This window comes from Heterodontus francisci, chromosome 17 (assembly GCF_036365525.1).
Source record: "Heterodontus francisci isolate sHetFra1 chromosome 17, sHetFra1.hap1, whole genome shotgun sequence".
Taxonomy (NCBI): Eukaryota; Metazoa; Chordata; class Chondrichthyes; order Heterodontiformes; family Heterodontidae; genus Heterodontus; species Heterodontus francisci.
Window position 1 is genome coordinate 83,709,208 of NC_090387.1, and position 26,378 is coordinate 83,735,585.

Here is a 26,378-nt window from a genome sequence, read left to right on the forward strand (position 1 = left end):
TTAAGGAAGCCATTGAAGAAGCAATGGGGATGGGAATGGGCAACCCTTTTGAACTTGGTAACCTGATATATATTGACTAACTAGATATAGGTGTAGAGGTAGATGTAGAGATATTTCCACTTGGAGGGGTCCCAAACTAGGGGCCATAATTATAAGACAGTAACCAATAAATCCAATAAAGAATTCAGGATAAACTTCTTGACCCAGAGAGTGGTTAGAATGTGGAACTCACTACTACATGAAATAGTTGAGGCGAGTAGCACAGACGCATTTAAGAAGCAGCTAGATAAACATATGAGGGAGAAAGGAATAGGAGGTTATGCTGATAGGGTTAGATGGAGAGGGGTGGGAGGATGCTCATGTAAAGCATAAACAGTTGCATCGAACAGCCAGTTTCTATGCTGTATATTCTGTAATTCTCTGCTTTGCTCTGCAGATTCAAGAACAAAACTACTGAAGGAGTCAGATGGACCAGCATAGCTGATGTAGAACTGCATATATATTTCATACACTGCATATATTTCTGCTCTGATCATAACAGTACTGGGTCATTTCAAACAACAGTGTGGGCTCCTGTAACAACTCTGAGTTGTCTGAAGAATGTGTGAGATGACTTACACAGTTAAAAGCCTTAATCACCTCTGGCCCACGTCGTTTACTTGATCGCATTCTTAAGGCAGATTTGAAGTCCACTATTGTGATCACAAATGCTGTGGATTTCATCATTCACTCAGGTGCCTTGTTTAAGTGAGCAAGTGAACTGAAACAAAAAGGTGAGGGTGAAATTTGTTTGCCACTGAATGGGAATGGATCCAAGAATCCTTCCAGTTGTCACTAAGATGAGACTAAGTTACTGAATTAGTTGACATGTTGTTTACAATGTGTTCTACTCCTTCGGAGAACTTTCACTCAGTAAAGACGCAATTGGAAAAGAATGTGAAGATCTACATAATCATGTTGACAGTAAAATGGAGAGGAACAGAGTTTATTTTGTAATACATTTTCCAAGTAAGATGATGAATCCTGCTGTTGAAAGAATGAAAAGAGGAACCTGGGAAAAACCTACATTGACCAGCTATTCCATGCCGAGTCCAACACTTTCACTGGCAATTACTGCTCGTTTTTTTGAGTTTTGAAGCACCTATTGTTGTCAGCCCCCCAAGTGATAAACATACAAGACAATTTAAGGGTTCCTTTCAACCACCATACACATCAAATGGCAAACAGTGATGTCACCAATCTGTCAACTGCAGTGCCATTTGAAGAGCAGGAAGTATCATTCTGGTATGCAACATAAAAGATCCCATGGCACTATTTCGAAAAACAGCAAGGGAGTTCTGCCCAGCGTCTTTATTAATCCCTCAACCAAAAGCATTAAGGCAGATGATCTGGTCATTGCCTCACTGTTGTTCATAGGATCACACTGCACATAAATTGGCATTTCCAACATTACAACAATGACTACACTTCAAAAAAATACTTCATTGATTGGAAAGCAATTTGGGACATCCTGAGGTCATGAAAGGCGCTATAGAAAAATGCAAGTCTTTCTCTTTCTTTTACATCATTGACCAATATGGAAAAAGTGAATCCTCTTCCAACGTTTTTTTTTTATTCGTTCATGGGATGTGGGCATTGCTGGCTCGGCCAGCATTTATTGCCCATCCCTGATTGCCCTTGAGAAGGCGGTGGTGAGCTGCCTTCTTGAACCACTGCAGTCCTTGGGTGTAGGTACACTCACAGTGTTGTTAGGAAGGAAGTTCCAGGATTTTGACCCAGGAATAGTGAAGGAACAGCGATGTAGTTCCAAGTTAGGATGGCATGTTGCTTGGACAGGCATTTGCAGGTGGTGGTGTTCCCATGCATCTGCTGCCCTTGGTGAGTTGCTGCAGTGCATCTTGCATATAGTACACACTGCTGCCACTGTACATTGGTGGTGGAGGGAGTGAACATTTAAGGTGATGGATGGGGTGCCAATCAAGTGGGCTGCTTTGTCCTGGATGTTGTCGAGCTTCTTGAGTGTTGTTGGAGCTGCACCCATCCAGGCAAGTGGAGAGTATTCCAACAAACTCCTGACTTGCACTTTGTAAATGGTGGACAGGCATTGGGGAGACAAGGGGTGAGTTACTTACCGCAGAATACTCAGCCCCAAACCCGCTCTTGTAGCCACAGAGTTTATGTTGCTGGTCCTGTTCAGTTTCTGGTCAATGGTGATCCCCTAGGATGTTGATAGTGGGGGATTCAGCGATGGTAATGCCATTGAACGTCATGGGGAGATTGCTAGATTCTCTTGTTTGAGATGGTCATTGCCTGGCACTTGTGTGGCACGAATGTTACTCATCAGCCCAATCCTGGATGTTGTCCAGATCTTGCTGCATATGGACTTGGGCTGTTTCAATATCTGAGGAGATGCAAATGGTGCTGAACATTGTGCAGTGTTATGACCAAGGCGGGAGTAATGCACTATCAATTCAGTCCCAATACTCGACAGGGCACAGCATATTATTAAAGTTTTCCCACCTACCCGGAAATCAGCCAAATTAAACACTTTAGTAACCCTCAGAATAAAACAGATCAATCCAGCTATCTTTAAACAACAAATTAACTATTTATTAATAAACTAAATCATAAACACTATTAAGATAAATTTATGCCTAAAGACTTCATAACTTCTTATTTTCTCTCAACCCTAATGCACACCCACATACATTCAAAAATCAATCGTTAACCGGTTTTAAAAATAGCCTTTCTTCGGAATAAAATAAGTAGCTGGGTTGAAAGTCCTAATGAGTTACACTCCTAGTTGGTGAGGTGTCCCAGATTAGAGTGATCAGATGCCACTCGAAGTCTCCAGGCAAATTTGATAAGTCTTTTAATAGATACGCATTCGAAGCACTTCAGTTGCAGCAGGCATTACACAAGGAGTATAGCCACAGGTCTATTTGGATTCGAAAATTGATAGTTTTTCAGTAGAAACTCTACTGAGAATTCCAGAAAACACAAATAAACGACAGAGAGTCCCACTTGAAGGCAAATGTTCTTTTTTTCCAGTTTTTTTTTCTCTCCTTAGGCAATATAGAGTCTGAAGATAAATGTAGATTTTCCTGCTAAGAGAAATAAACAGCTTCTTCCTTCAGAGCATGCTTCACTGGACTCTAGTTCAAACCGACTGAAGTCAGTCTTTATCCACAGTTAAAAGTTACAGTACACCATGTGACCTTCTCTCTCTCCTGCTGTGGCCTAGAAAACAGTTGCAGTTGCTGGCAAACTGTGCTCAGTCTTAAAGGCAAACTGTTTTAAACAGAAGAGAAAAAAACCCAGTGCCGTGACAGCAGTCATCAGCGAACATCCCCACTTCTGACCTTATGATGGAGGGAAGATTATTGATGAAGCAGCTGAAGATGGTTGGGCCTAGGACACTACCCTGAGGAAATCCTGCAGTGATGTCTTGGGACTGAGCTGTTTGACCTCCAACAATCACAACCATCTTCCTTTGTGCTAGGTATGACTCCAACCAGCAGAGAGTTTTCCCCCGATTCCCACTGACTACAGTTTTGCCAGGGCTCCTTGATGCCATACTCGGTCAAATGCTGCCTTGATGTCAAGGGCAGTCACTCTCACCTTACCTCCTGAGTTCAGCCCTTTTGTCCATGTTTGGACCAAGATTGTCATGAGGTCAGAAGCTGAGTGGCGCTGGCGGAACCCAAACTCAGCGTCAGTGGGCAGGTGATTGCTGAGCAAGTGCCGCTTGATAGCGCTGTCGATGACCCCTTCCATCACTTTGCTGATGATTGGGAGTAGACTGATAGGGCGGTAATTGGCCGGGTTGGATTTGTCCTCGTTTTTGTGTACAGGGCATACCTGGGCAATTTTCCACATTGCCAGGTTGGTGCCAGTGTTGTAACTATACTGGAACAGCTTGGTAGGGGCGCGGCTAGCTCTGGAGCACAAGTCTTCAGTACTATTGCCGGAATGTTGTCAGGGCCCATCGCCTTTGCAGCATCCAGTGCCTTCTGCTGTTTCTTCATATCACGCGGAGTGAATCAGATTGACTGAAGACTGGCATCTGTGATGTTGGGGACTTCAGGAGGAAGCCGAGATGGATCATCAACTCGGTACTTCTGGCTGAAGATGGACGCAAATGCTTCAGACTTGTCTTTTGCACAGATGTGCTGGGCTCCCACCTCATTGAGGATGGCGATATATGTGGAGCCTCCTCCTCCAGTTAGTTATTTAATTGTCCACCACCAGTTACGACTGGATGTGGCGGGACTGCAGTGCTTAGATCTGATCCATTGGTTGCAGGATCGCTTAGCCCTGTCTGCTGCATGCAAGTAGTCCTGTGTTATAACTTCACCAGGCTGACACCTTTTTATGTATGCCAGGTGTTGCTCCTGGCATGCCCTCCTGCACTGTTCATTGAACCAGGATTGATCCCCTGGCTTGATGGTAATGGTAGAGTGGGGGATATGCCAGGCTGTGTGGTTACAGATTGTGGTTGAATACAATTCTGCTGCTGCTGCTGGCCCACAACGCCTCATGGATGCTCAGTTTTGAGTTGCTATATCTTTTTGAAATCTATCCCATTTAGCATAGTGGTAGTGCCACACAACACGATGGTGAGTACCCTTAATGTGAAGACAGGACTTTGGTCTCCACAAGGACTGTGCAGTGGTCACTCCTACCAATACTGTCATGGACAGATGCATCTGCAACAGATAGATTGGTGAGAATGAGGTAAAGTAGGTTTTTCCCTCTTCTTGGTTCCCCCACCACCTGCCACTGACCCAATCTAGCAGCTATGTCCTTTAGGACTCGGCCAGCTTTGTCAGTAGTAGTGCAACTGAGCCACTCTTGGTGATGGACATTGAAGTCCCGCACCCAGAGTACATTTTGTGCCCTTGCTACTCTCAGTGCTTCTTCCAATTGGAGTTCAACATGAAGAAGCACTGATTCATCAGCCGAGGTGGGGGCAGTAGGTGGTAATCAGCAGGAGGTTTCCTTGCCCATGTTTGACCTCATGCCACAAGACTTCATGGGGTCCCCCAGGGCAACTCCCTCCCAACTGTATATCACTGTGCCGCCACCTCTGGTGGGTCTGTCCTGCCGGTGGGATAGGACATACCCAGGGATGATGATAGCGGTGTCAGGCCATTGTCTACAAGGTATGATTCCGTGAGTATGACTATGTCAGGCTGTTGCTTGACCAGTCTGTGGGACAGCTCTCCCAATTTTGACACAAGCCCCCAGATGTTAGTACGGAGGACTTTGCAGGTTCGACAGGGCTGGGGTTCCCGTTGTCATTTACAGTGCCTAGGTGAATGCCGGGTGGTCCGTCCAGTTTCATTTCTTTGAAGATTATAAAAGTTTATTCCTCAATTTAATGTATATTTTTTAAAATGCCTCCTATAGCTGCATTTACAGTTGGCTGAGAACCTTTACCAAGGCCTGCTTAGCCCTGGGATCATCAAGTTGATCGATATGATACACACAAAGGTTGAGTTCTCAGTTTGTTCTATTCTCAGCGAGTTCTGTTTGCTGGTAGTGAGTGTTAGAACACTGATGGGTGACAGACCTAAAGCACAAACTGGAGCCCTGGCAGCTTTTAAATTACTGCATGTTCAAAATGCCTAACAGGCCCTGTGTGTATTATACCAGCATGTTTTGCAATATCACCTGTCACTGCAGGAGCACTAACCCCCACCGCCACTCCCCCCCCTCCACCCCCGAGTCTCCCTGGTCAGTGAGGGAATGCAATAATACATGTGGCCCCAAAGGACTAAATGCAGCAAGAAAGTAGCAAATCAATGAGTGGAGATGGAAAGATGAAACACACCAACAATGCCTGCAAACTCACAAGCTGGAAAGCATCACCTTCCTGCATTAAAAACAGAAGAGGCTGGAAAAATGCAGCAGGTGTGTTGAAAGAGAAAAAAAAAGGCAACATTATAGACTGAGACCAACAGAACCTCGAAAATAAAGAATTCTAATGACGAGTCACAATCTGAAACATTCCCCTGTCTTTTCCTTTTCTTTCAGATACAAACAATGGTTGTGATTTTGAAGCATCCACTGTTTCCAGCACCCCTCCCTTAGGTAATTCATGCCTGTTGCCTCCTGAGAGGAATGTTTCAACTATGTCCCATTGGGTGATTACAGCTGTGGGGTGCCTAGAATTTACTACCCTTTCTTTAAAAAAAAACAAATCGGTTATCTGCTTTTATTGGTTTTGCAACATACCATTGCTCTGCAGATATGATGAAAGAAAGCAAAAACTGAGGATTTCTCAACAGCCGGTGCCTCTGATTGACCAGCAGGATGTGGTCTGTAGTCTTTCACAGAATAGTCATAGAGTCACTACAGTGCGGAGTAGGCCATTTGGCCCATCGAGTCCATGCCGGCTCTCTGCACAGCAATCTAGTCAGTCCCATTCCCCATGTGGTATCCCCGTAGCCCTTCAAGTTTATTTCCCTCAAGTGCTCTCCAATTTCCTTTTGAAATTATTCATCATCTCTGTTTCCACCACCCTCGAAGGCAGCGAGTTCCAGGTCATAACCACTTACTGTGTAAAAAAGGTCTTCCTCACAATCCCTTGCATTTCTTGCCCAAAACATTTAATCTGTGTCCCCTAGCCCTTGTACCATCAGCTGATAGGAACAGCTCGTCTTTGTACAGCTTAAATAGACCGGTCAGAATTTTCTTCATCTCTATCGAATCTCCCCTCAACCTCCTTTGCTCCAAGGAGAAGAACCCCAGCTTCTCCAAACTAACCTTGTAGCTAAAATTCCTCATCCTGGAACCATTCAGGTCAATTTCCTCTGCACCCTCTCAAGGACAGAAGGATGTGGAAGCTTTGGAAAGGGTGCAGAGGAGATTTACTAGGATGTTGCCTGGTATGGAAGGAAGGTCTTACGAGGAAAGGCTGAGGGACTTGGGGTTGTTTTCGTTAGAGAGAAGGAGGAGGAGAGGTGACTTAATAGAGACATACAAGATAATCAGAGGGTTAGATAGGGTGGATAGTGAGAGTCTTTTTCCTCGGATGATGATGGCAAACACGAGGGGACATAGCTTTAAGTTGAGGGGTGAAAGATATAGGACAGATGTCAGAGGTAGTTTCTTTACGCAGAGAGTAGTAGGGGCGTGGAACGCCCTGCCTGCAACAGTAGTAGACTCGCCAACTTTAAGGGCATTTAAGTGGTCATTGGATAGACATATGGATGAAAATGGAATAGTGTAGGTCAGATGATCGGCGCAACATCGAGGGCCGAAGGGCCTGTACTGCGCTGTAATGTTCTAATTCTAATTCTAATCCTTCCTAAATTGTGGTGACCAGAACTGAATACAATGTTCTAGTTGTAGCCGAACCAGTGCTTTATAAAGGTTCAGGATAACTTTCCTGCTTTTGTACAAAATACCTTTATTTAGGAAGTCCAAGATCTCATATGCTTTGCTAACTACTCTCTCAATATGTCCTGCTACCTTCAAAGATCTTTGCACATGAACCTCCAGATCCCCCTGTTCCCGCACACAGTGCTAGCTTATGTATGTCCTGTTGAAGGCAACTGGTGTCATCCTGACTGTTTGCCACACCTCCACATTTGGTATCATTGGCAAATTTTGAAATTTTACTCTGTATTCCACAACACACTGTTTTCTGTCCTTAAACCAATATTTTATCCAAGCTGACACTGACCCACCAATTCAATGAGCCTCACTTTTGTTAACCAGCCTTTATATGCCAAATGCTTTCTTAAAATCCATACAGACAATACCCATTACAGTTCCTTCATCAACCTTCTCTGTTACTTCACCAAAAAATTCAATTAGATTAGTTACACACAATCTGCCGTCTACTCCATAACTTCCCTTGATTAATCAATGTTTAAAAACTGCAAGCAAACAGCACAGAAACCACCAGCGATGAAGGTTATAGGGAAGCCACTTTTGTTGGGATGTTTGCTACAGGTCAAAGTTTTTCATTCTGTACACATCAATGCTACCACTCACTTACTTCTTTATAAATCCTCCCCTTTCTTTAAATGAGCCCTTGGGTTCACTCAAAAATTACGGCACAGGAGGAGGCCATTCAGCCCATTGTGTCTGTGCTGGCCAAAAAAGCTAGCTGCCCAATCTAATCCCACCTTCCAGCACTTGGTCCATAGCCTTGCAGGTTACAGCACTTCAGGTGCATGTCCAGGTACCTTTCAAATGAGTTGAGGGTTTCTACCTCCACCACCGTTCTTGGCAGTGAATTCCAGACACCCACCACCCTCTGGGTGAAAAAGTTTTTCCTCATGTCCTCTCTAATCCTTCTACCTTAAATCTGTGCCCCCGGTAATTGACCTCTCCGCTAGGGGAAACTGCTTCAGGAAAGACAGGGGGAAGGGCAAAATGGACAGAAACAAAATGGCGTCTCTTTAAAAGAGGCTGAAGATACATTTTAATTCCTGCCACTCCCCAAACCCAGCCTCCTCTCCTGAGGTCACTGACATCCTGAGAGTATTTATGGCACAGAAACAAGCTGTTCATCCCAATAGGTCCATGCTGGTGGTTATGCTCCAAACAAGCTTGCCGCCACCCCTCTTCATTAACGTCATCAACATTTCCCTCTATTCCTTTCTCCCTTGTGCTTATCCAGCTTCCCCTTGTGCATCCATGCCATCCCCTCAACAGTACCTTGTGGTAATAAAAGCAGAAAATTCTGCAATACTCAGCAGGTCAGACTGCATTTTGCTGCCTGACCTTCCAAGTATTTCTGTTTTATTTCAGATTTTCAGCATCTGCAGTAATTTGCTTTTGCACTCCTTGTGGTGGTGAGTTCCAAATTCCAGCCACTCTCTGGGTAAAGAAGCTTTGCCTGAATTCCCTATTGGATTTACTTGTGACCACCTTATATTTAGGGCCTCTAATTCTGCTCTCGCCTGTAAGTGGAAACATCTCCTTTACGTCTGCCCCATGCCTATCCATAATCTTAAAGACCTCAATCAGTTCACCCCTCAGTCCTTTCTTTTCTGGAGAAAAGAGCTCACTTGCTCAATGTTTCCTGTTCTGGTATCACTCTTGTTTCTTGCAGAGGTAGTGTTTAACAGCTGCCAACTATCACCAGCTACTCATTTGCAAGCCTTGGCAATGAATGTCATTTGAGTACTTATCTAGGGGAGAAAATCACAACTGGGCCTAGTCCTCTGTTCACAATACACATTCCAGCATAGGGTCACTGGGCAGAGATCAGGAACTGGAAACCATAGCTGACTTTTCCTCTGCTTACCGCAGACAAACATAGTGGTGCCGACAATGAACAAAGCAGACCTCAAAGAGACCTCATTCAATTGAGTTGACAGCAAACTTTACTCCAAATTCAAATAGATAACAAGCAGCCAGAACACATTATACACATTTATCTGTATTATGAATTCTGTATCAATCACTTGAAGCAGATTAAATTGTATGGAGATTGCTGTAATGACTCTCTCTTTAAAGGCTGGAGTCAGCTATCTTTATTCTGTTACAGCTCCAACATGGTAAAAAGCCAGGAGTTGTTGATACAATTGCTCCTCAGCCCAAACCAAAGGGATTATTATAGCGGAGCTATTTAATCCAAAGATGCTTTGAGTGTTACTAAAACAGGTTTGCAAAATGTTTGGCTTTAAACTTTAAATTTTTTGAAGTGTAATTAAAACTGAATGCATTGCTATAGGTTTTGCTATTGAACTATAAAATAGATAAAATCAAAGTATTTATGATATGTAAAAATAAAGGACAGAACAATGGAGACTGAATTATACTGACATGGGCTTATCCACTAATCTCCTGGTCTCTAGCCTTGCTTCGCCCAAAGTCTACATTTGGTCAAATTCCCATGAGCAACACCACAGGAGGTCAACTAATGTAGATTAATCTTATTTTAAAAAATCTTAAACCTATGCACATTTCCTGAGCATAATAACCTACTTCCTGCTGTTACATTTTTATCAAACCTCTGTTAACTTTGCCCGTTACAAATTTCCATTTATAATGGACAAAAGTAAAATACTGCAGATGCTGCAAATCTGACTTTGCCAGTGTAAACTCATCACCTGATAACTGTACAATCTGACCATTGAGTGGCACTTCCTCAAAAATCACTCAAAAGTGAGTGGGTACAGGGTTAAGGATGAGTTAAGGGACACTGAAGCTTTAAAAAAAATAATTTTTTTTAAAAAAGGGCATCAAATTAGAATGAAGCAAGACATGTGCCTCTGTCTTTGTCTCTCATTGTTACTCATAGATGTTCATAATTACAATATGTCTTTCAGCTTTTACCTTGCCATTTACCTTTTAACTGAAAAATACAGGTAAGCAAAATAGCTTCATTTTTTTTCAAGTTGATTTATTCGCATCAAGTCTCTCTTTCATCCTCTAAAAAGATACTCAATAACATGGAATGGATAAATTTACAACGTATTTTTTGAATTATTTATTTTATAAATTTTTTTATTTTATGCATTTTGGACATCAGAAATTTCAACAAATTGGTGGAGCAATGGGGTGATCGAAGTGGGAAAATAAATATTGTCAGAAATTGCTTTGAGTGATATGTGAGGAAGTGTTACCCAACGGCTAGAAGAGGTCACAGAGCAAAGCTAAAAGGGTTAAGGAGAGAGAAACAGAGAAACAAAAGTAGAAGAGGCATAGGTGGAAAAACAGCAACAAAGAGAGAGCAGACAGGCAAGAAAGAACATATTTTCCAACTTATCGACAACAATGTCACAAGAGACTGACGATGTGAGTTTTAAAATTACTAATCATACATCAGGAAGTTTCAGCGTTGATCCATAATCTACATTGAGTTAGCCAGGCTTAGGTAAGGGCTGGATTGAGTGTATCAATTAAACTCTTCTCCCAGGGTAGGAAATCCAAGGTGTGCAGAGGAGGTGATAGCGGATTGCTATGTAGTCAACAAGCGAATATATCATCAGACTTGGCTGCACTCTCTGTCAATGTGCATCCACCTGAGTGAGTTATTCATGTAACTGTGCCCCAGCATGAATCAAAAGAATGTGGATAAGAGGAAGAAATCACAGGAAGAAAAACAGTTTTGAAAAGATTACTGCAGTGTGAGCAGTAACCTTATAGTCACCTTGGGCTGCAGTAACTATGCATTTGCTGACACTAAGGAAGGTTGCAGTTAAATTAAGCTGTACAGGTTTCTTGAACAGAATTCAAGACAGACCTTTAAAAACATACTCTTTCATGCTCTGTGCTTAATATTTCACGTTTCAAGGTTTGTGTTATACTTGATTTTATTTTAAACCTCAGCGATTAGTCTTGATGTTTAGTGTAGCATCTTTTATAACCAATGACCAACAGGGAAGTTAAGTGAAGAATGTCCTGCTACTGACAACACAGGCATATCTAAATCCCATCATTAGCTAGTGTCCACATACTCTGATTCTGGTACAATCTTTAATTGGTCCTTTTATTTCCCAATTTACTTCCATTTCCCCATCCTCTCACCCCGTCCTCCAATTCCTATGCTGACTCTTGCAGAGGTTAAGGCCACTGGCAGCCCTCTTGAACGTTGTCCAACTAGCTATTCTTTAGGTGCAAAAATGTGTATCGCTGGGCTATTCTACCATAGAGGCCATCACAGTTGGGCATACTCTGTTTCCCCACACAACTCAACCACCAACAACCGCCACCACCAACCCCCCCCCCCCCCCCACCCCCCTCACAGTCCCCTGTTGCAGTCATACACTGTGCAGTAAGGTTTACTGTAGAGGGATCAGGGTGTGTAAGCTCTGGCTCACTCTATCCCCCCCATCTAGTCCAGGGGAACTGAGACCAATTGTGGTTCTTACTTGCCTCAGATCAGCTAACCTGTTACAGACCAGGAGTTAAGCAAGGATTTTGTGGTCCATCTTACCCAATAGCCCGCTGTTGATCCATTATATAAATTAACAACACATACATTCATGGACAGCTTCCAATATCTTCTCTGTGATATGCATATAAATCCTGAGAACAGCTAAAAAAGGCCAGGTTGAGAAAGAGGACTCACATTTCAATAATGCCTTTAACATCCCCAAAGCTCTTTACAGCCAATAAAGTACTTTTTGAAGTGTAGTCACTATTGTAATGTAGGAAACGCAGCAGCCAAGTTGCACACAGTAAGCTCCCACAAACAGCAATGTGATAATGACCAGATAATCTGTTTTTTAGTGATGTTAGTTGAGGGATATATATTGGTCAGGACACTGTGGAGAATTCTCCTGCTCTTCTTCGAAATAATGCCACTGGATCTTTTACATCCACTGAGGGGGCAGACAGGATTTGGTTTAACAGAGGGGTCAGCTCATCCAAAAGACAACTCCTCTTATGATGCAGCCTTGGAGTGTCAGCCTAGAATTCGTGCTGAAATCTCTAGAATGAGATTTGAACCCACAGCTTTCTGATTTAGGCGAAAGTGATACCACTGAGCAAGGCTGACACCCACAGCATAGCTAGCTTGAAGCAGAAAACCAATCTTTTCCTTCTTCTTGCAAGAGTCACAGTAACTGCAGGGACAGGTGCTCCGAAGGGTAAATGCTTCCCCTGTGTTCTTTTGCTTGGTCTGGCTGATTCATTTTCAAACAGATCAGGGACAATTTTCTTTTATTTTCTCTCCTGCTCTTCTCCAACTGGGGTATCTTCCACAGGCAGTTGTCATCTTTTTCATGTGTGAGCCCTAACAGTGAACACAGGCAGGCCATTCAATTTCAGGCTGCATCATACTCAAATCCAGTCCTAACCTTGCTCAGGAGTGTTTGAAATGAAAGGACATAATAGGATGTGATGAAAGACGGGGAACTGGGATTTAAGTAATTAATTTCAGTCAGTCAAAGGGACAATGGGCTAAACAGCCTCCTTTTGTGTTGTCAATTCTCAGACTCTATAGCCATACACATGAGCACGGTCAGGTGGGGGGGGGGGGGGGGTGGGGGGGCGTCATTGGATCACAATCCAGGATGGAATGAACCAACAAGCAAACTTGCATTTATATAGCACCTTTTCACATCTTCACCATGTCACAAAGTGCTTTTACAATAAATGGATTACTTTTGAAGTGTAGTCAGTGTTATGTGGGTAAGTACAGCAGCCAACTGGCACACAGTAAGATTCCACAAACTGCAAATAAATCAACAACCAGATAATCTGTTTCTGATGGTGTTGGCTGAGAGAGGAATGTCATCCAGGATACCAGGAGAATTCCCTGCTTTTCTTTGAATATGGTGGTGGGATCTTTTATGTTTACTTATGCTGACAGATGGATGCCTAGTTTAACGCGGGTCCAAACAACAGTACCTCCAGCAGCATACTGGAGTCTCAGCCAAGACATTGCAACTAGTAGGGCTTGAACCCACGATAGGAGCAGGAACCCTGGCTGAAGCTGAGGTTAACTGTAGAATTTTCACCAATGCCCTGCCTGAGATCATATAAACTTGCACAAATCAGGAATCAAATCTGTGACCTTCTGGCCCACATGGGTCAGTACCACACCAAGCAGCACACATATTTTCTCAGTCATCTGGCAAACCCTTTATTGACTTTTTAAGTAATACAACAACAACCTGCATATAATAGCACCTTTACCACAGTAAAAATTCCCATGGCATACAAAGGAGCATCAGGCAAAGATCGATACCCAGTCACATAAAGAGATAAAAAAGAGAGGTGACCAAATGCTTGTTTAAAGCGGCAGTTTTTCAGGAGAGTCTTAACAGACAAGAGTGAGGTAGAGAGGTGGAGAGGTTTAGGGAGGAAATTCCAGAGCTTAGGCCCCAGACAGATGAAGGTTGCCAATGGTGCAGCGAGAAAATGAGGGATGTGCAAGAGGCCAGAATTGAAGGAGTGCAGAATTCTTGTACATCAACGTTATGCAATGGGGACCCTATCAACTATGCATCTGTCTTTGAACACTGAAGAACGGGGCAGTAAGTGTTATGCTGAAGGGAAATTGTTAACCTCTTTAGTCTTTAACAATACCATCTCTCTCTATCATCCTATTGAGGCTATTCTACAGTGACACAGGAGGGAGCAGTAAAATATGGCCGCGCTTAGTTTAGTCTTAGTCTAATTTTTTTTGTCCTCTCTTCCCAGGGATGCTGAGGCTAATTGCAACATCTGTTTTATAATCTAAAAAAAAATTTAAAATGGAAGAAAATTAAGTAGATGGAAAAGCTGAGATATAGTTACAGGAATTCATTGGAGAGAAGGGGATATAAAATAATTAAAGAGTAAGTCCACCCAGCATTAAATTCTCCTTTCAAGATGACACTTTGTGCACTTCATGCAGGCAACAATCATTAGAGATTTTAAGGCCTTGCTAGCAACCTGGGTACTGAAATATTAATTTGTGATATATTACCTTCAGGAATTTGCTATAATTAATTTGCTGAAACTTTCAGAGGGACCAAGATACAGCACATCATCAATAACTCTTACTGATTTAATTAATTTTTGTGTCTATGTGTCTAACCATCTTCACAAAGAGCCACAGAGAGTAAGTGCCTGGAAAACAGTTCCTAAACAGGACAGAAGAGCTATTTTGAGAAGATATAAATGAAATGGCACGATCTCCATGGGTTCTCTTCAATTGCTTTCTGAGAAATAAATGAGACTTCACAACTGGCAATTCCACAAAACTAGCATTTTGCACATGATATTACAAAACAGATTATTAATGCAAATCTTCACATTTCCTTTTCCACCTTCAGAAGTTCATTGATCTAGTTCCACACATTATCCCAGCCACATATATTTGAATAAGTGTACTCGATACCGTGAACACACAACCAGAAATACTCCCAAGGAGAGCTTAGAAAAAGAGTCAAATGGTTGCACAAAAAAAAATACCAGCAATCTGACAAAAAATAGAGCATCTGTTATAACCAAGCCTGTTTTTGTTCTCACCCAATAGCCACATGTGCAATTTTCCACTGGGATCACTGGATTATAATTGGAAGTGGGAACCCAGCTTAATTAGGGACAGCAGTGGCTTACTTGAAGTACTCTTGCCTCTCTTTCTGGTGTCCTAGCCACTACTTATCCCTCAAACAACATCACTAAAATAGATTATCTGGTCATTACCTCATGACTATTTGAAGGAGCCTGGTGTGCACAAATTGTTTGCTTTGTTCCCTACATTATAGCAGTGGCTATACTTTTAAGGTACTTCATTAGCTGTAAAGTGTTTTAGGACATTCGGAGGTCCTGAAAAGGTTCTGTATCAATGAGAGTCTTTGTTACTCTCTTGATTATCCTTTTCCTAATCCAAATGTACTGAGGCCAATCACAGCATCCCAAATGACACCCTGGTTAAGATCGCTCACTTACAACAGACCAGGAGTTGAGCCAGGGACCTGGTTCATTTATGCACTGAGCCATCAGGTCGCTGATAGTATAATAGCAGTGTTCAAATTATAAGGGGTTTTGATAGATTAATTAAAGAGAAACTGTTACCACTGGGAGGAGGGTTGGTAATCAGAGGACACAGATTTAAGATAATTGGCAAAGAAACCAGAGAGGAGATGAGGAGAATTTTTTTTTATTATGCGGTGTGTTGTTACATTTTAGAATGCAGTGCCTGAAAGGGTGGCGGAAGCAGATTCAAGAACAACTTTTAAAGGGAATTGGATATATATTTTTAAAGGAAAAATTGTCAGGGCTATGGGGAAAGAGTAGGGGCAGTCAGACTAATTGGATAGCTCTTTCAAAGAGCTGGTACGAATGGTGCTGTAAGATTCTGTGGTTCTATAAGCTGTAAACCTGACTTTGATTCATCACCACAAAAGCACGCATCTTAACTTGTACATGTTCTGATACTAATCCAACCTACCGTATATCCTGCCTTGGCACTGAGATGTTCTGCAGCTACCAGCAATGCATTGAGGGTGGCACCACCACTACCAACACGCGCCTCTGGATCCTCAACAGTAAGTAGGACCACGTCAGGAGCAATGGACCCTTTCTGTTGGCGGATTTCAAGTTCTGGAAAAAAAAGGGATGAGAATTGTGTGAAAATGTTGGATCAGTCAAGTCATTAATGACAGTAGTGATATAACTCTCTTTATCTGGCATTCATTCATCGTTTTCTTCCAGTCAAAGGTTGGGTATTCTGCAGTGAGTGACTCACCTCCTGACTCCCCATAGCCTGGCCACCACCCACAAGACAGAAGACAGGAATGTGATGGAATACTTCCCATTTCTATGGATGAATGCAGCTGCATCAACATTTAAGAAGCTCGACACCACGCAGGGCAAAGTGGTATTCTCAACTGCCACACCAACCACCAGTTTAAACACTCACTCCATCCACCAATGGCACAACATGGCTGCAATGTATACCATCTATTTGATGCATTGCAGCAACTCAGCAAGGATGTCTTGATAGCATCTGCCAAACCCATGACCTCCACAACCCTAGAAGGACAAGGGCAGCAAGTTGCTGGAAACCACCTCCAAGTCACACATTAAACCGGTGTTGGACATTTGTCGCCATACCCTCTGTCACTGGATCAAAATCCTGGAACCCCAAGACAGAAAAGTTTCCTACAGCGAACAAGGCTAAAGAAGAATACCGGGCGCCAACAAGAAGCAAGATCTACCTACAATCAAGGACTCTACAGTGAGTTCAAAGAACCGGAACAAAAACTCTTCAGATAATACCTCAAACTTTTCCACTTTATTTTTTTCCTGCTCTTTCCTTCTCTATTTGCATGTATCGCATATGCATGCTAGCATGGGCACATCGTGCACCCGTAGGCATCAACTGAATTAGGGTGCAAGTTCAAGTTTAATAAATTTCAACTTTTCTTCTTTAAACCTAAGAAAACCCATTTGTGTTGGTTTCTTTGCCTTATAATTGGAAAGTAGTGAACAAGGATTCAATAAGGGGGAGCTAAAAACAGTGTTTAAAATTAAACACCGTTACAGTAAGACCAGGTGAAGGCTGAGAGGGACCCCTAGACAACTTTCTCACCTGGTCGTAACAGAAATGTGGGTGCTAGCATCCGGAATTGACCCACAAACGAGAAATTAGAAGTGGGAAGCCAAATTGTTCCCAATCAAAAAAGAGCAAGATTAATACAGGTTTTCTTGTAGTTGTGTGTGCTTGTATACTAATATATGTACAACTGAAGCTAGTAGCTCCGCAAGCCAGGGTGAAGTAACTTGGGATAAGTTAAAAGCACTGTCTATGAAGGAGCTAAGGAAACTGGCTGAGCAGTGTGGGATCATTGTACGTGGCAAGGCTAGGAAGTCTGAACTCCTAGTGGCCAACCATTTTTACCTTGAATCTGAAGAAGCAGAAACAGGGTTAGAAGTAAATCCAACAGGGTATTGCTAGCAAAGATACAACTAGAACAGAGGAAACTTGAATGAGAGGGAGAAAGAAAGAGCCTTCCAGAAGGAGCATGAAGAAAAAGAGGATAGAGAGAAAAAGACAGGAGAGGGAACGAGAGAGAGAGAGAGAGAGAGAGAAAGAATATTCCGGAAGGAATGTGACAACAGAGAGCTGAAGCGGCTTGAGTTAACTAGGGGGTGCAGAGTAACCCAAGTGAAAGCATGGCCAATATGGAGGAGTGTAATTCAGAGATGGATACAAAATTGTTAAAACTAGCTCAACTAATTCCAAAATTCAGTGAGGAGGATGTAGAAATTTTTTTTGTGTCTTTGAGAAACTGGCAAGGCAGCTAAAATGGTCAGCTGAGACCTGGCCTCTTTTATTACAAAGCAAACTAACCGGAAAGGCCATGAGGTTTATTCCCTGTTGACAGATGAGAGTTCATCAAATTATGAACTGACAAAAAATGCTATCCTCGAGGCATATGAATTAGTACCCGAAGCTTATCGCCAAAAGTTTAGAACCCTCAAGAAGCAGGCTAATCAAACTTATCTGGAGTTTGAAAGAAGTAAGCAGCTGGCTTTTGACCAGTGGCTGAGGGCTCTTAAAATACAGCTCAGCTATGAGAATCTCAGAGAAGTAATTCTGTTAGAGGAATTTAAACACTCTAACTCTCCACAAAGACCCAGGTTGAGGAGCTGCAGGTTCAGAGAGCCCGGCAAGCAGCCGTTCTAGCCGATGAGTTGCTTTAACTTACAAGTCGGTTTCCTAGGGAAGAACCTTTTGTAGTCCCCCCCACAAATCTGAAAAGGACAAAGGTGAGAAGGTGATAGGAACCCAAGCAGTACTGGGAGAGAAAGGAAAGGAGGAAACACAGGGGACCCTCCTCCAGCCAAAAAGGAAGGTGCTGTGAGCAGCAGTGAAACCCGGAGACCTGCGTGCTTCCATTGTAATAAAGCAGAGCATTTAAGAGCTGACTGCTGGAAACTAAAGGCAAAACTGGTCAGGTTAATCAGGGCACACCTGCTCAGTGAAGAAAGGAAGCTGTGACTTTAACTGCAGTAAGAGTGAGACCCTGGAAGCCTCCGGTTGCAAGTGCAGGAAAATTTAATAGGATTCCTGAATGTTCTCAGGGTTTTGTGTCTGAAGGGAAAGTAACCCCATACCCCTCGAGTAGGGCAAGCAAGCCCATAGTAATTCACAGGGACACAGGTGCCACTAGATCCCTTTTACTGGGAAAAGGCCTGATCTTTCCCCCCAGAGAGTGCAGTGAACACCAGAATCGTGGTGAATGGTACTGGAGGGCAGTGTATGCCTGTACCTGTACACCGACTGCACCTGGAGTGTGACCTAGTTTCGGGACCGGTGACCATTGGGATTGTCCCTCGTTTGCCTGTGAACAGAGTTGACCTGCTCCTAGGTAATGATCTGCACGGATGAAGGCAGTATTCCACCCACCACCACCCCCCCTACCCCCCCACCCCAGTAGTGAAAGAAAGACCACAGGAGGTCAGAAAGACAGGGCCGTGGCAGGAGACATACCCCTGCAGTTTCCCTGAATGTGCATTGGATCAGGCCATGATTAAACCAGCTCCCCAAGGGGAGACTGCATTGGCACTGCAGGCAGATGACCATGAGGTCTGTCTGTCTGAGACTTTCTTTGGAAAGTTAGGAGACCCAGGGAATGAATTAAATGGATTTTCCCTAAGTGAGGCTCAGCGAGCCGACCCAGTATTGTCAGAGTTAGCACAGGCTGCCAGTCTGAAATTGAAGCAGAGGGTGTCCCTGATTGCTACTATTTAAAGAATGAGATACTGATGAGGAAATGGAGGTCTCCTCACAGACCTGAAAACAAGGAGTGGACAGTAGTTCACCAGTTAGTGGTGCAGAGGTACCGTAGAGAAATATTAAGAAGGTCCCACGAGACTACAGTGGCTGTACATACCGATATACGAAAGACCAAAGCCTGCATAAAACAGCAGTTTGACTGGCCAAACCTCCACAAGGATGTGGTGGAGTACTGCAGGAGTTGCCACATGTGCTATGTTGAGGGGAAACCCCAACTTACAGTGAAACCTGCACCCTTAAGTCCTGTACTGGTGTTAGGAGGACCCTGCAGCAGAGGGCTGGTGAATGGTAAGGGACCCCTGCTGAGAACAAAAGGGGACAGGCAGACACACAGCTGGCAAAGGTTTAGAAAGAGAAGGGGAATAAGTGACCAAGAGGGCAGGTTAAAGGAAGTCCAGGAGGAATCCCAGATGAAAACCCTTACTGTCCGGTCAGCCAACTCCAAATAATGTAAAAAATTAGACCCCACATCCTCCGACATAAATGCAGACACTAGAAGAACCCCACCAGAGTTGCTAACAGCATTTACAGGAACCTGAAGAGACAAAGAAAGGCCTCTAGGGGGCAGAGAAACCATTAGGGTGATGCCTCACCTAGTCAAAGTGCCACAGGGGAGTGTAGTGGAGTCTGCAACAATACCTGCAGGCAGGAGTGTCCCAGAGGACAAAGGGGAGATTAGCAAAGAATCCTCCCCCACAGTCAGAAATAAAGCAAACCACCCGTCCCCTGAAGTCAAAAGCCTTTGCATGACTCAGCAAAGCATTGAGTGTGTTCAGGATAGACCCGCTCAATACTGACTCTCCCGAGAAAAAATTCTAACTCAGGGCTGATGAAACCTAACTATCTCAAAGCCCCTAGGCAGCCATGGAAGTGGGGTAACTGAAGAAAACTTCCCCAAAGAACCACATGTTTACTGGGATGCCAAAAAGGGGGCAATTACAACAGCACTGGCACCAAGAAAAGACAGGCTGTAATACGTTTCAGGATTTATGAATAAATGGGAATGAATGAGAGAAATGTATATATTTTTCTGTATCTTATATTTTCTCTCGGCCCTTTTAATGAAATGTACTTTTCTCAAATTGCAGTTCAATCCACTGGGTGTGAAGGTGTTATGCAGGCCCTACCTGCCGAGAATGAGGCATATTGGTTTTGTCATATGAACATTAATTTTGAACTGTTGCTGGAGCACGGAAATGACTTGTTGAACAGATCAGCCGTAGCTGGAAAAAACATCTGCAAACTAACAGATGATGCTTATGTAGACAAAGGACCATTCCCTGACATATTCAACCCACAATTGATGTTGATCACCGAACAGCGAGGGGGTGGGAAGCGCATTCCAGGGCCTGCTGGGGTGATGCAATCCACAGGGGCCAGGACTGGTTGGACCAGCTGGTCACATGACTAACTGCCTGTTCCAGGGTTTTTTGAACAAGCCAGAGAGTTTGAACTCAGAAAGACTGTTTGTTCCTGGACTGAGACGATCTCTCCTGTCTGCTCCCATCTCTTTCTCACAAGCCTCTGAATCCACTGAAGACACATGAAGCCCAAGAAAGAAAAGTCTCCTACAGCACCGTAGGTGTCAACCATATTAGAGTTTAAGTTCAAGTTTAATAAATTTCAACTTTTCTTCTTTTAACCTGTTTGTGCTGGTTTCTTTGTCTTATAATTGGAAAGCAGTGAACAAGGATTCACCAACGGGGAGCCAAAAGCACGGTGTGTTTAAAATTAAACCCTGTTACGGTAAGACCAGGTGAAGGTTGAAAGTGACCCCTAGACATCTTTCTCACCTGGTCGTAACAGAGTGTTTGTATTGCACACGAGCCTCCTTCCACCCCTTTTCATCTCATCCTATCAGCATAAAATTTTGTTTCTTTCCCCTTTAAGTGCTTATCTAGCTTTCCTTAAAATGCTGGTCACCTCAACTACTCGCATGTGGTAGCGAATTCTACATTCTCTACCTATCAAACCCTTTTATAAGATCTGTGGTCAGATGGGAAGACTGCAATCGATCTAAGGGATTATTGTCAATTCACATTGAGGGAGTGGTTTCTTGAAGCAGCTCCAGATAATAAGAACTTGGTTGCCTGATCAGGAATGCAAAATGCTCAACTGCCAAACATTTCATGGCCTTGAGAAGCTAGGAAGTCAGACCACCCACACTTTCCAAGTAGTGAGTCTATCGGAATGATCAGCCTGTGCATTATGGTATTTGTCAGTACAGCTAGGTTGAACATAGTCCAGCTAACTTGATTTTGGTGGTGTTGGTTGAACGGTATTGGGAAAAAAGTCGGCGAAGGCATCTTGCAGAGTGCTGTGGGAACTTTTTCTTATATCCACCTGGACAGTCAGACATGACTTTGAGTTAACACCGTCCTCTGCAGACAGCCATTCTAGTGCTCCCTCAGTATTACACTGAACTGCAGCGTAGATTATGTGCTGCAGTCCTGGAATGAGACTTGAACACACATCTCCTGATTGGAAGGCAAGAGAGTGACCAACTTGATGTGCAATACAGTTCTCTTAATTCAATATCTCAAATTACTTCCATGACTAATGACGGTCATTGGACCACCATCAGTAGCTCAGAGGCACTCAAGCCGATTGCAACACCTCCTGACACCAAAATAGTTGCGACCAGCTAACTCAGAACAGAATGGGGAATGAATTTGGGACCTCTGGGCGTATTTACCAGGGCAGCTGAGCAGACAGTGTCAACAGAGAATGAGGCCTCTGCTTTGTGCTTATTCCTCAGATGGGAAGCAGAGGAAAAAGAGGCAGACTACCGTGATGCTAAGTCTCTGTCCCCTTTTCTGTTCCAAAAGTTTCTGGGAGCAGGTGTGGGTGGTGTCGAGTGCTTGCTTCTGGAGCAACTACAAACAAGCTAATTGTTTGGTAATGAGACAACAGTGAGGTCACCACACCTCCCACCTCATATTTCTGGACCTTTACTTGATCACTTGATTAAAGCTGAAATGGAACTGTGCCCATGGGTGGTGGGTCTTACTCCTGGTACTGAATCTGCTCAGATCCTCCAGTCTGAGAAGGGTCTGGGCGTCACATCCTGGAGGGCTATAACATGTAGGTTTCTTCTTGCTTATCAGTGTAGAAAAGGATTGTGGGGCTGAAAGTTTTCTACCTGCTATTTATTGTTAGCTTTGGGGTCCACAGGTCCCAGCCATTATTGATGCTGCAGGCTGACTGGTTTGCTCTCCTTCCCTTCAAATACAAGAGCCAGCCAAAAGGAAAGCAGGGCCTAGTGTAATGACCTGAAACCGACAACACAGCTTAAACGCCGTGTACTTCAATTGGAGAACCAGTACTAATGTGTTTTTAGGGACATTTACAGAGGTATAAAGATGCTTTTAATTTAATACATGATTTTAGTACTGTTTCTCCCTCATCTTTATTGTAAAATGTAACACAAATTTCCAATTTGATAGCAATTGCTGTCAACTGCATTCTTCCTCTTCTTTGGCCTCCTTGACTTGAGAGACAATGGGTAAGCGCCTGGAGGTGGTCAGTGGTTTGTGAAGCAGCGCCTTGAGTGGCTATAAAGGCCAATTCTAGAGTGACAGACTCTTCCACAGGTGCTACAGATAAAATTGTTTGTCGGGGCTGTTACATAGTTGGCTCTCCTTGCGCTTCTGTCTTTTTTCCTGCCAACTGCTAAGTCTCTTCGACTTGCAACGCTTTAGCCCTGCCTTTATGGTTGCCAGCTCTTGCGATCGCTGGCAACTGACTCCCACGACTTGTGATCAATGTCACAGGACTTCATGTCGCGTTTGCAGACGTCTTTAAAGCAGAGCCATGGACGGCCGGTGGGTCTGGTACCAGTGACGAGTTCGCTGTACAATGCGTCCTTAGGGATCCTGCCATCTTCCATGCGGCTCACATGGCCAAGCCATCTCAGGCGCCGCTGGCTTAGTAGGGTGTATATGCTGGGGATGTTGGCCACCTCGAGGACTTCTGTGTTGGAGATACGGTCCTGCCACCTGATACCAAGGATTTTCCAGAGGCAGCGAAGATGGAATGAATTGAGACGTCGCTCTTGGCTGACGTACGTTGACCAGGCCTCGCTGCCGTAGAGCAAGGTACTGAGGACACAGGCTTGATACACTTGGACTTTTGTGTTCTGTGTCAGTGCGCCATTTTCCCACACTCTCTTGGCCAGTCTGGACATAGCAGAGGAAGCCTTTCCCATGCGTTTGTTTAATTCTACATCGAGAGACAGGTTACTGGTGATAGTTGAGTCTAGGTAGGTGAACTCTTGAACCACTTCCAGAGTGTGGTCGCCGATATTGATAGATGGGGCATTTCTGACGTCCTGTCCCATGATGCTCGTTTTCTTGAGGCTGATGGTTAGGCCAAATTCATTGCAGGCAGCCGCAAACCTGTCGATGAGTCTCTGCAGACACTCTTCAGTGTGAGATGTTAATGCAGCATCGTCAGCAAAGAGGAGTTCCCTGATGAGGACTTTCCGTACTTTGGTCTTCGCTTTTAGACGGGCAAGGTTGAACAACCTTCCATCTGATCTTGTGTGGAGGGAAATTCCTTCTTCTGAGAACTTGAATGCATGTGAGAGCTGTAAACTGCATTATTGTGGAGATAACTTGATGGTTGGGTAATTAAATGGATTGTGAATTGTAAATTTACTTTACATCTTCCAAAACAATCCAGGCATTTGGGCAAACCACTCACCTCAAGATGGTATTTTAGCTCATGATAATCCTATTGTAGCAGCTTTCCGTGCTTCATTCTAAAAACTACTTTCACACTAATTTGGATGCCCAATGTCCACAATCTAGTGGCTGTGGAATTAAGTACGGTCTCCGTCACTCCACAGCAGACTCGCAGAAGCAGAGAAATTCGGGTATGTGAGTCTGTCACTGGTCTACAATAAATGGATTCAACAATACAAATGCTGGGAACCAAATCACTGGACGTTGGGTTTCCGGAATCCAAATCAATTATACAGCAGGCGGTGAGCTAAGGGAGTGCTACATTGTCGGAGGTGCCTTCTTTCAGGTGAGATGTTTACCGAGGCTCCGTCTGCCCTCTCAGATGGACATAAAAGATCCCGTGGCATTATTTTGAAGAGAAGGGCCATTCTCCCTGGTGCCCTGCCATTATTTATCTTTCAACTGACTTCACTAAAACAGATGATCTGGCTGTTATCACCTTCCTATTTGTGGGGCCAGTGTGCAAGTTGGCTGCCATGTTTCCTACATTGCAACAGAGACTACACTTCAAAAGTACATCACTGGCTCTTGGCAATGCCCTGAGATTGTGAAAGACGCTTTACAAATGTAAGCTTTTCTTTCTTAATAAGCCTCCAGTTCTGAATGGGATGTGATCTCTTAACCAAACTATCAAATTGTCCTGGCTGTCAATCAGCGAAAATAGAGGTTTGGAAACAAATACTTTCGGACATTAGCATTTTCCATGAAAGAAAAACACTTTTGGTAACAGTTTACTGTCTCCCCATGCTGCATTTTCATCTGTCAAATGCCATCAATGGAACACGACTGCTATGTCTTAATAAATCAGTCTCCTGATCAGTCACATCAGCAGCTAACACATTATGGTAGACAGTAAAACACACCACATCCCTGCTGTGAGCTCCTTTCTCACAGGCCGCCCCATCATACACTGGTGCTCATGTTTAAGGCAAATGTGCTGCAACATAGCACATGGCAAGGACAGATGGATATTTTCTTACCCTGGTTGGAGTGGGAACTCGGAATCTCCAGGACTATCATGCAAACTATAAATGCATAGGATAATGCAACATCATTTAAAACAACACATGATTTTCAGAATACAGTGTTTTCCAATCTGTTCATAAGCATATTATTAGGTCGGAATAATAACAATCTGTTTCTGCAGTCAGTTCAATGGAAATGGTATTCTGGGCAGAGACCAAAGGTGTGTATAAAGCTAGTTTAGGAATATAAACTGCACTGTTACAATATCTAAGACAGAATCGTAAACTTTCAGTAACAGTGGTTGTGATCACTATGTAATGTTTACTATTTAACTACATGATATTGTAACCCGCATTCCACTTGAAATTTGAACTGGATATTCAAGCTTTCCTCCCTTGTGCTTCTTCGGTCTCTTCGAAGGTAAACTGAGGAACCACTTGGCAAGATGAAGCCACATATGAATTGTTAAACAGCTTTATTCAATAGCGAGTGAACATACAAGACAACAGTTATGATCACTCAGTTCAATCAGCACAACTTGTCTTCAAACAATAATACAAAATAATGAACACACAATACTTCCACACATCGCTGAGTCACATTCCATGATTTAAACAAAATATCTCCAATCTATTCTCCTACATTCTAACTTTCTTGCAGCCTTTACTAGACCCGACTGCACTCAAAACTCTGTTTTGAAAATATTTGACTGACCTTGCAGCTTTTGTTAGAATTCCTGCCTGTGACTTGGTCACTCTTGGCTCAGTGGTAACACTCTCACCTCTGAGTCAGAAGACTGTGGGTTCATGTCCTGTTTTAGATATTTGAACACTCAGCCTAGGCTGCACGTCAGTGCAATATTGAGGGAGCGCAGCACTGTCGGAAGTTCTGTTTTTTGGTTGAGATGTTATACTGAGACGCCGTCTGCTGTGTTAAAAGTTTCTGTAACAATCTCTCTACATACTGTAAAACCTGTTTCTACATCAACAGTGTCCAGAGATAAAAACAGAAAGGGCTGGAAATACTCAGCAGGTCCGGCAGCATCCGTGGACCTTTAATCAGGACTGGCATAGGTTAGAAATGTAATAGCCTTTGAGCAAGTGGAAGGGGGCGTGGGAAGAACAGCAAAAGGGAAGTTGTGTGATAGGGTGGAGGGCAGGAGAGATCAACAACAGAGATGTCACGGAATAAAAGGCAAAGGGAGTGGTAACAGTTGTAGTAAAAGACAAAACATTAGTTCAGAGAGAGTGTTAATAACAGAATAATGAACAGCTCTGTCCGAAAGCAATAACATGAAAAACAAGTTTATGACAGGCACATGGTTATAAAATAAAAACAAATAAAAAATAAAATAAAAATTGCAGTCATGCTCTGAATTTGTTGAACTCAATATTGAGTCCAGAAGGCTGTCGAGTGCCGAACTGGAAGATGAGATGTTGTTACTCAAACTTGGTGAG

At 43.4% G+C, this 26,378-nt stretch overlaps 1 protein-coding gene across 3 annotated transcripts in view; it reads right to left on the bottom strand.

Moving 5' to 3' along the window:
• The window catches only part of LOC137379101 (L-fucose kinase), a 322,051-nt gene that overhangs the window by 204,965 nt on the left and 90,708 nt on the right, over nucleotides 1–26,378 (bottom strand). For all 3 annotated transcript variants that reach the window (XM_068049779.1, XM_068049780.1, XM_068049781.1), the window contains exon 3: nucleotides 15,857–16,008. In XM_068049779.1, the coding sequence (XP_067905880.1) occupies nucleotides 15,857–16,008 (152 nt within the window). The remainder of the gene's footprint in view (nucleotides 1–15,856; nucleotides 16,009–26,378) is intronic.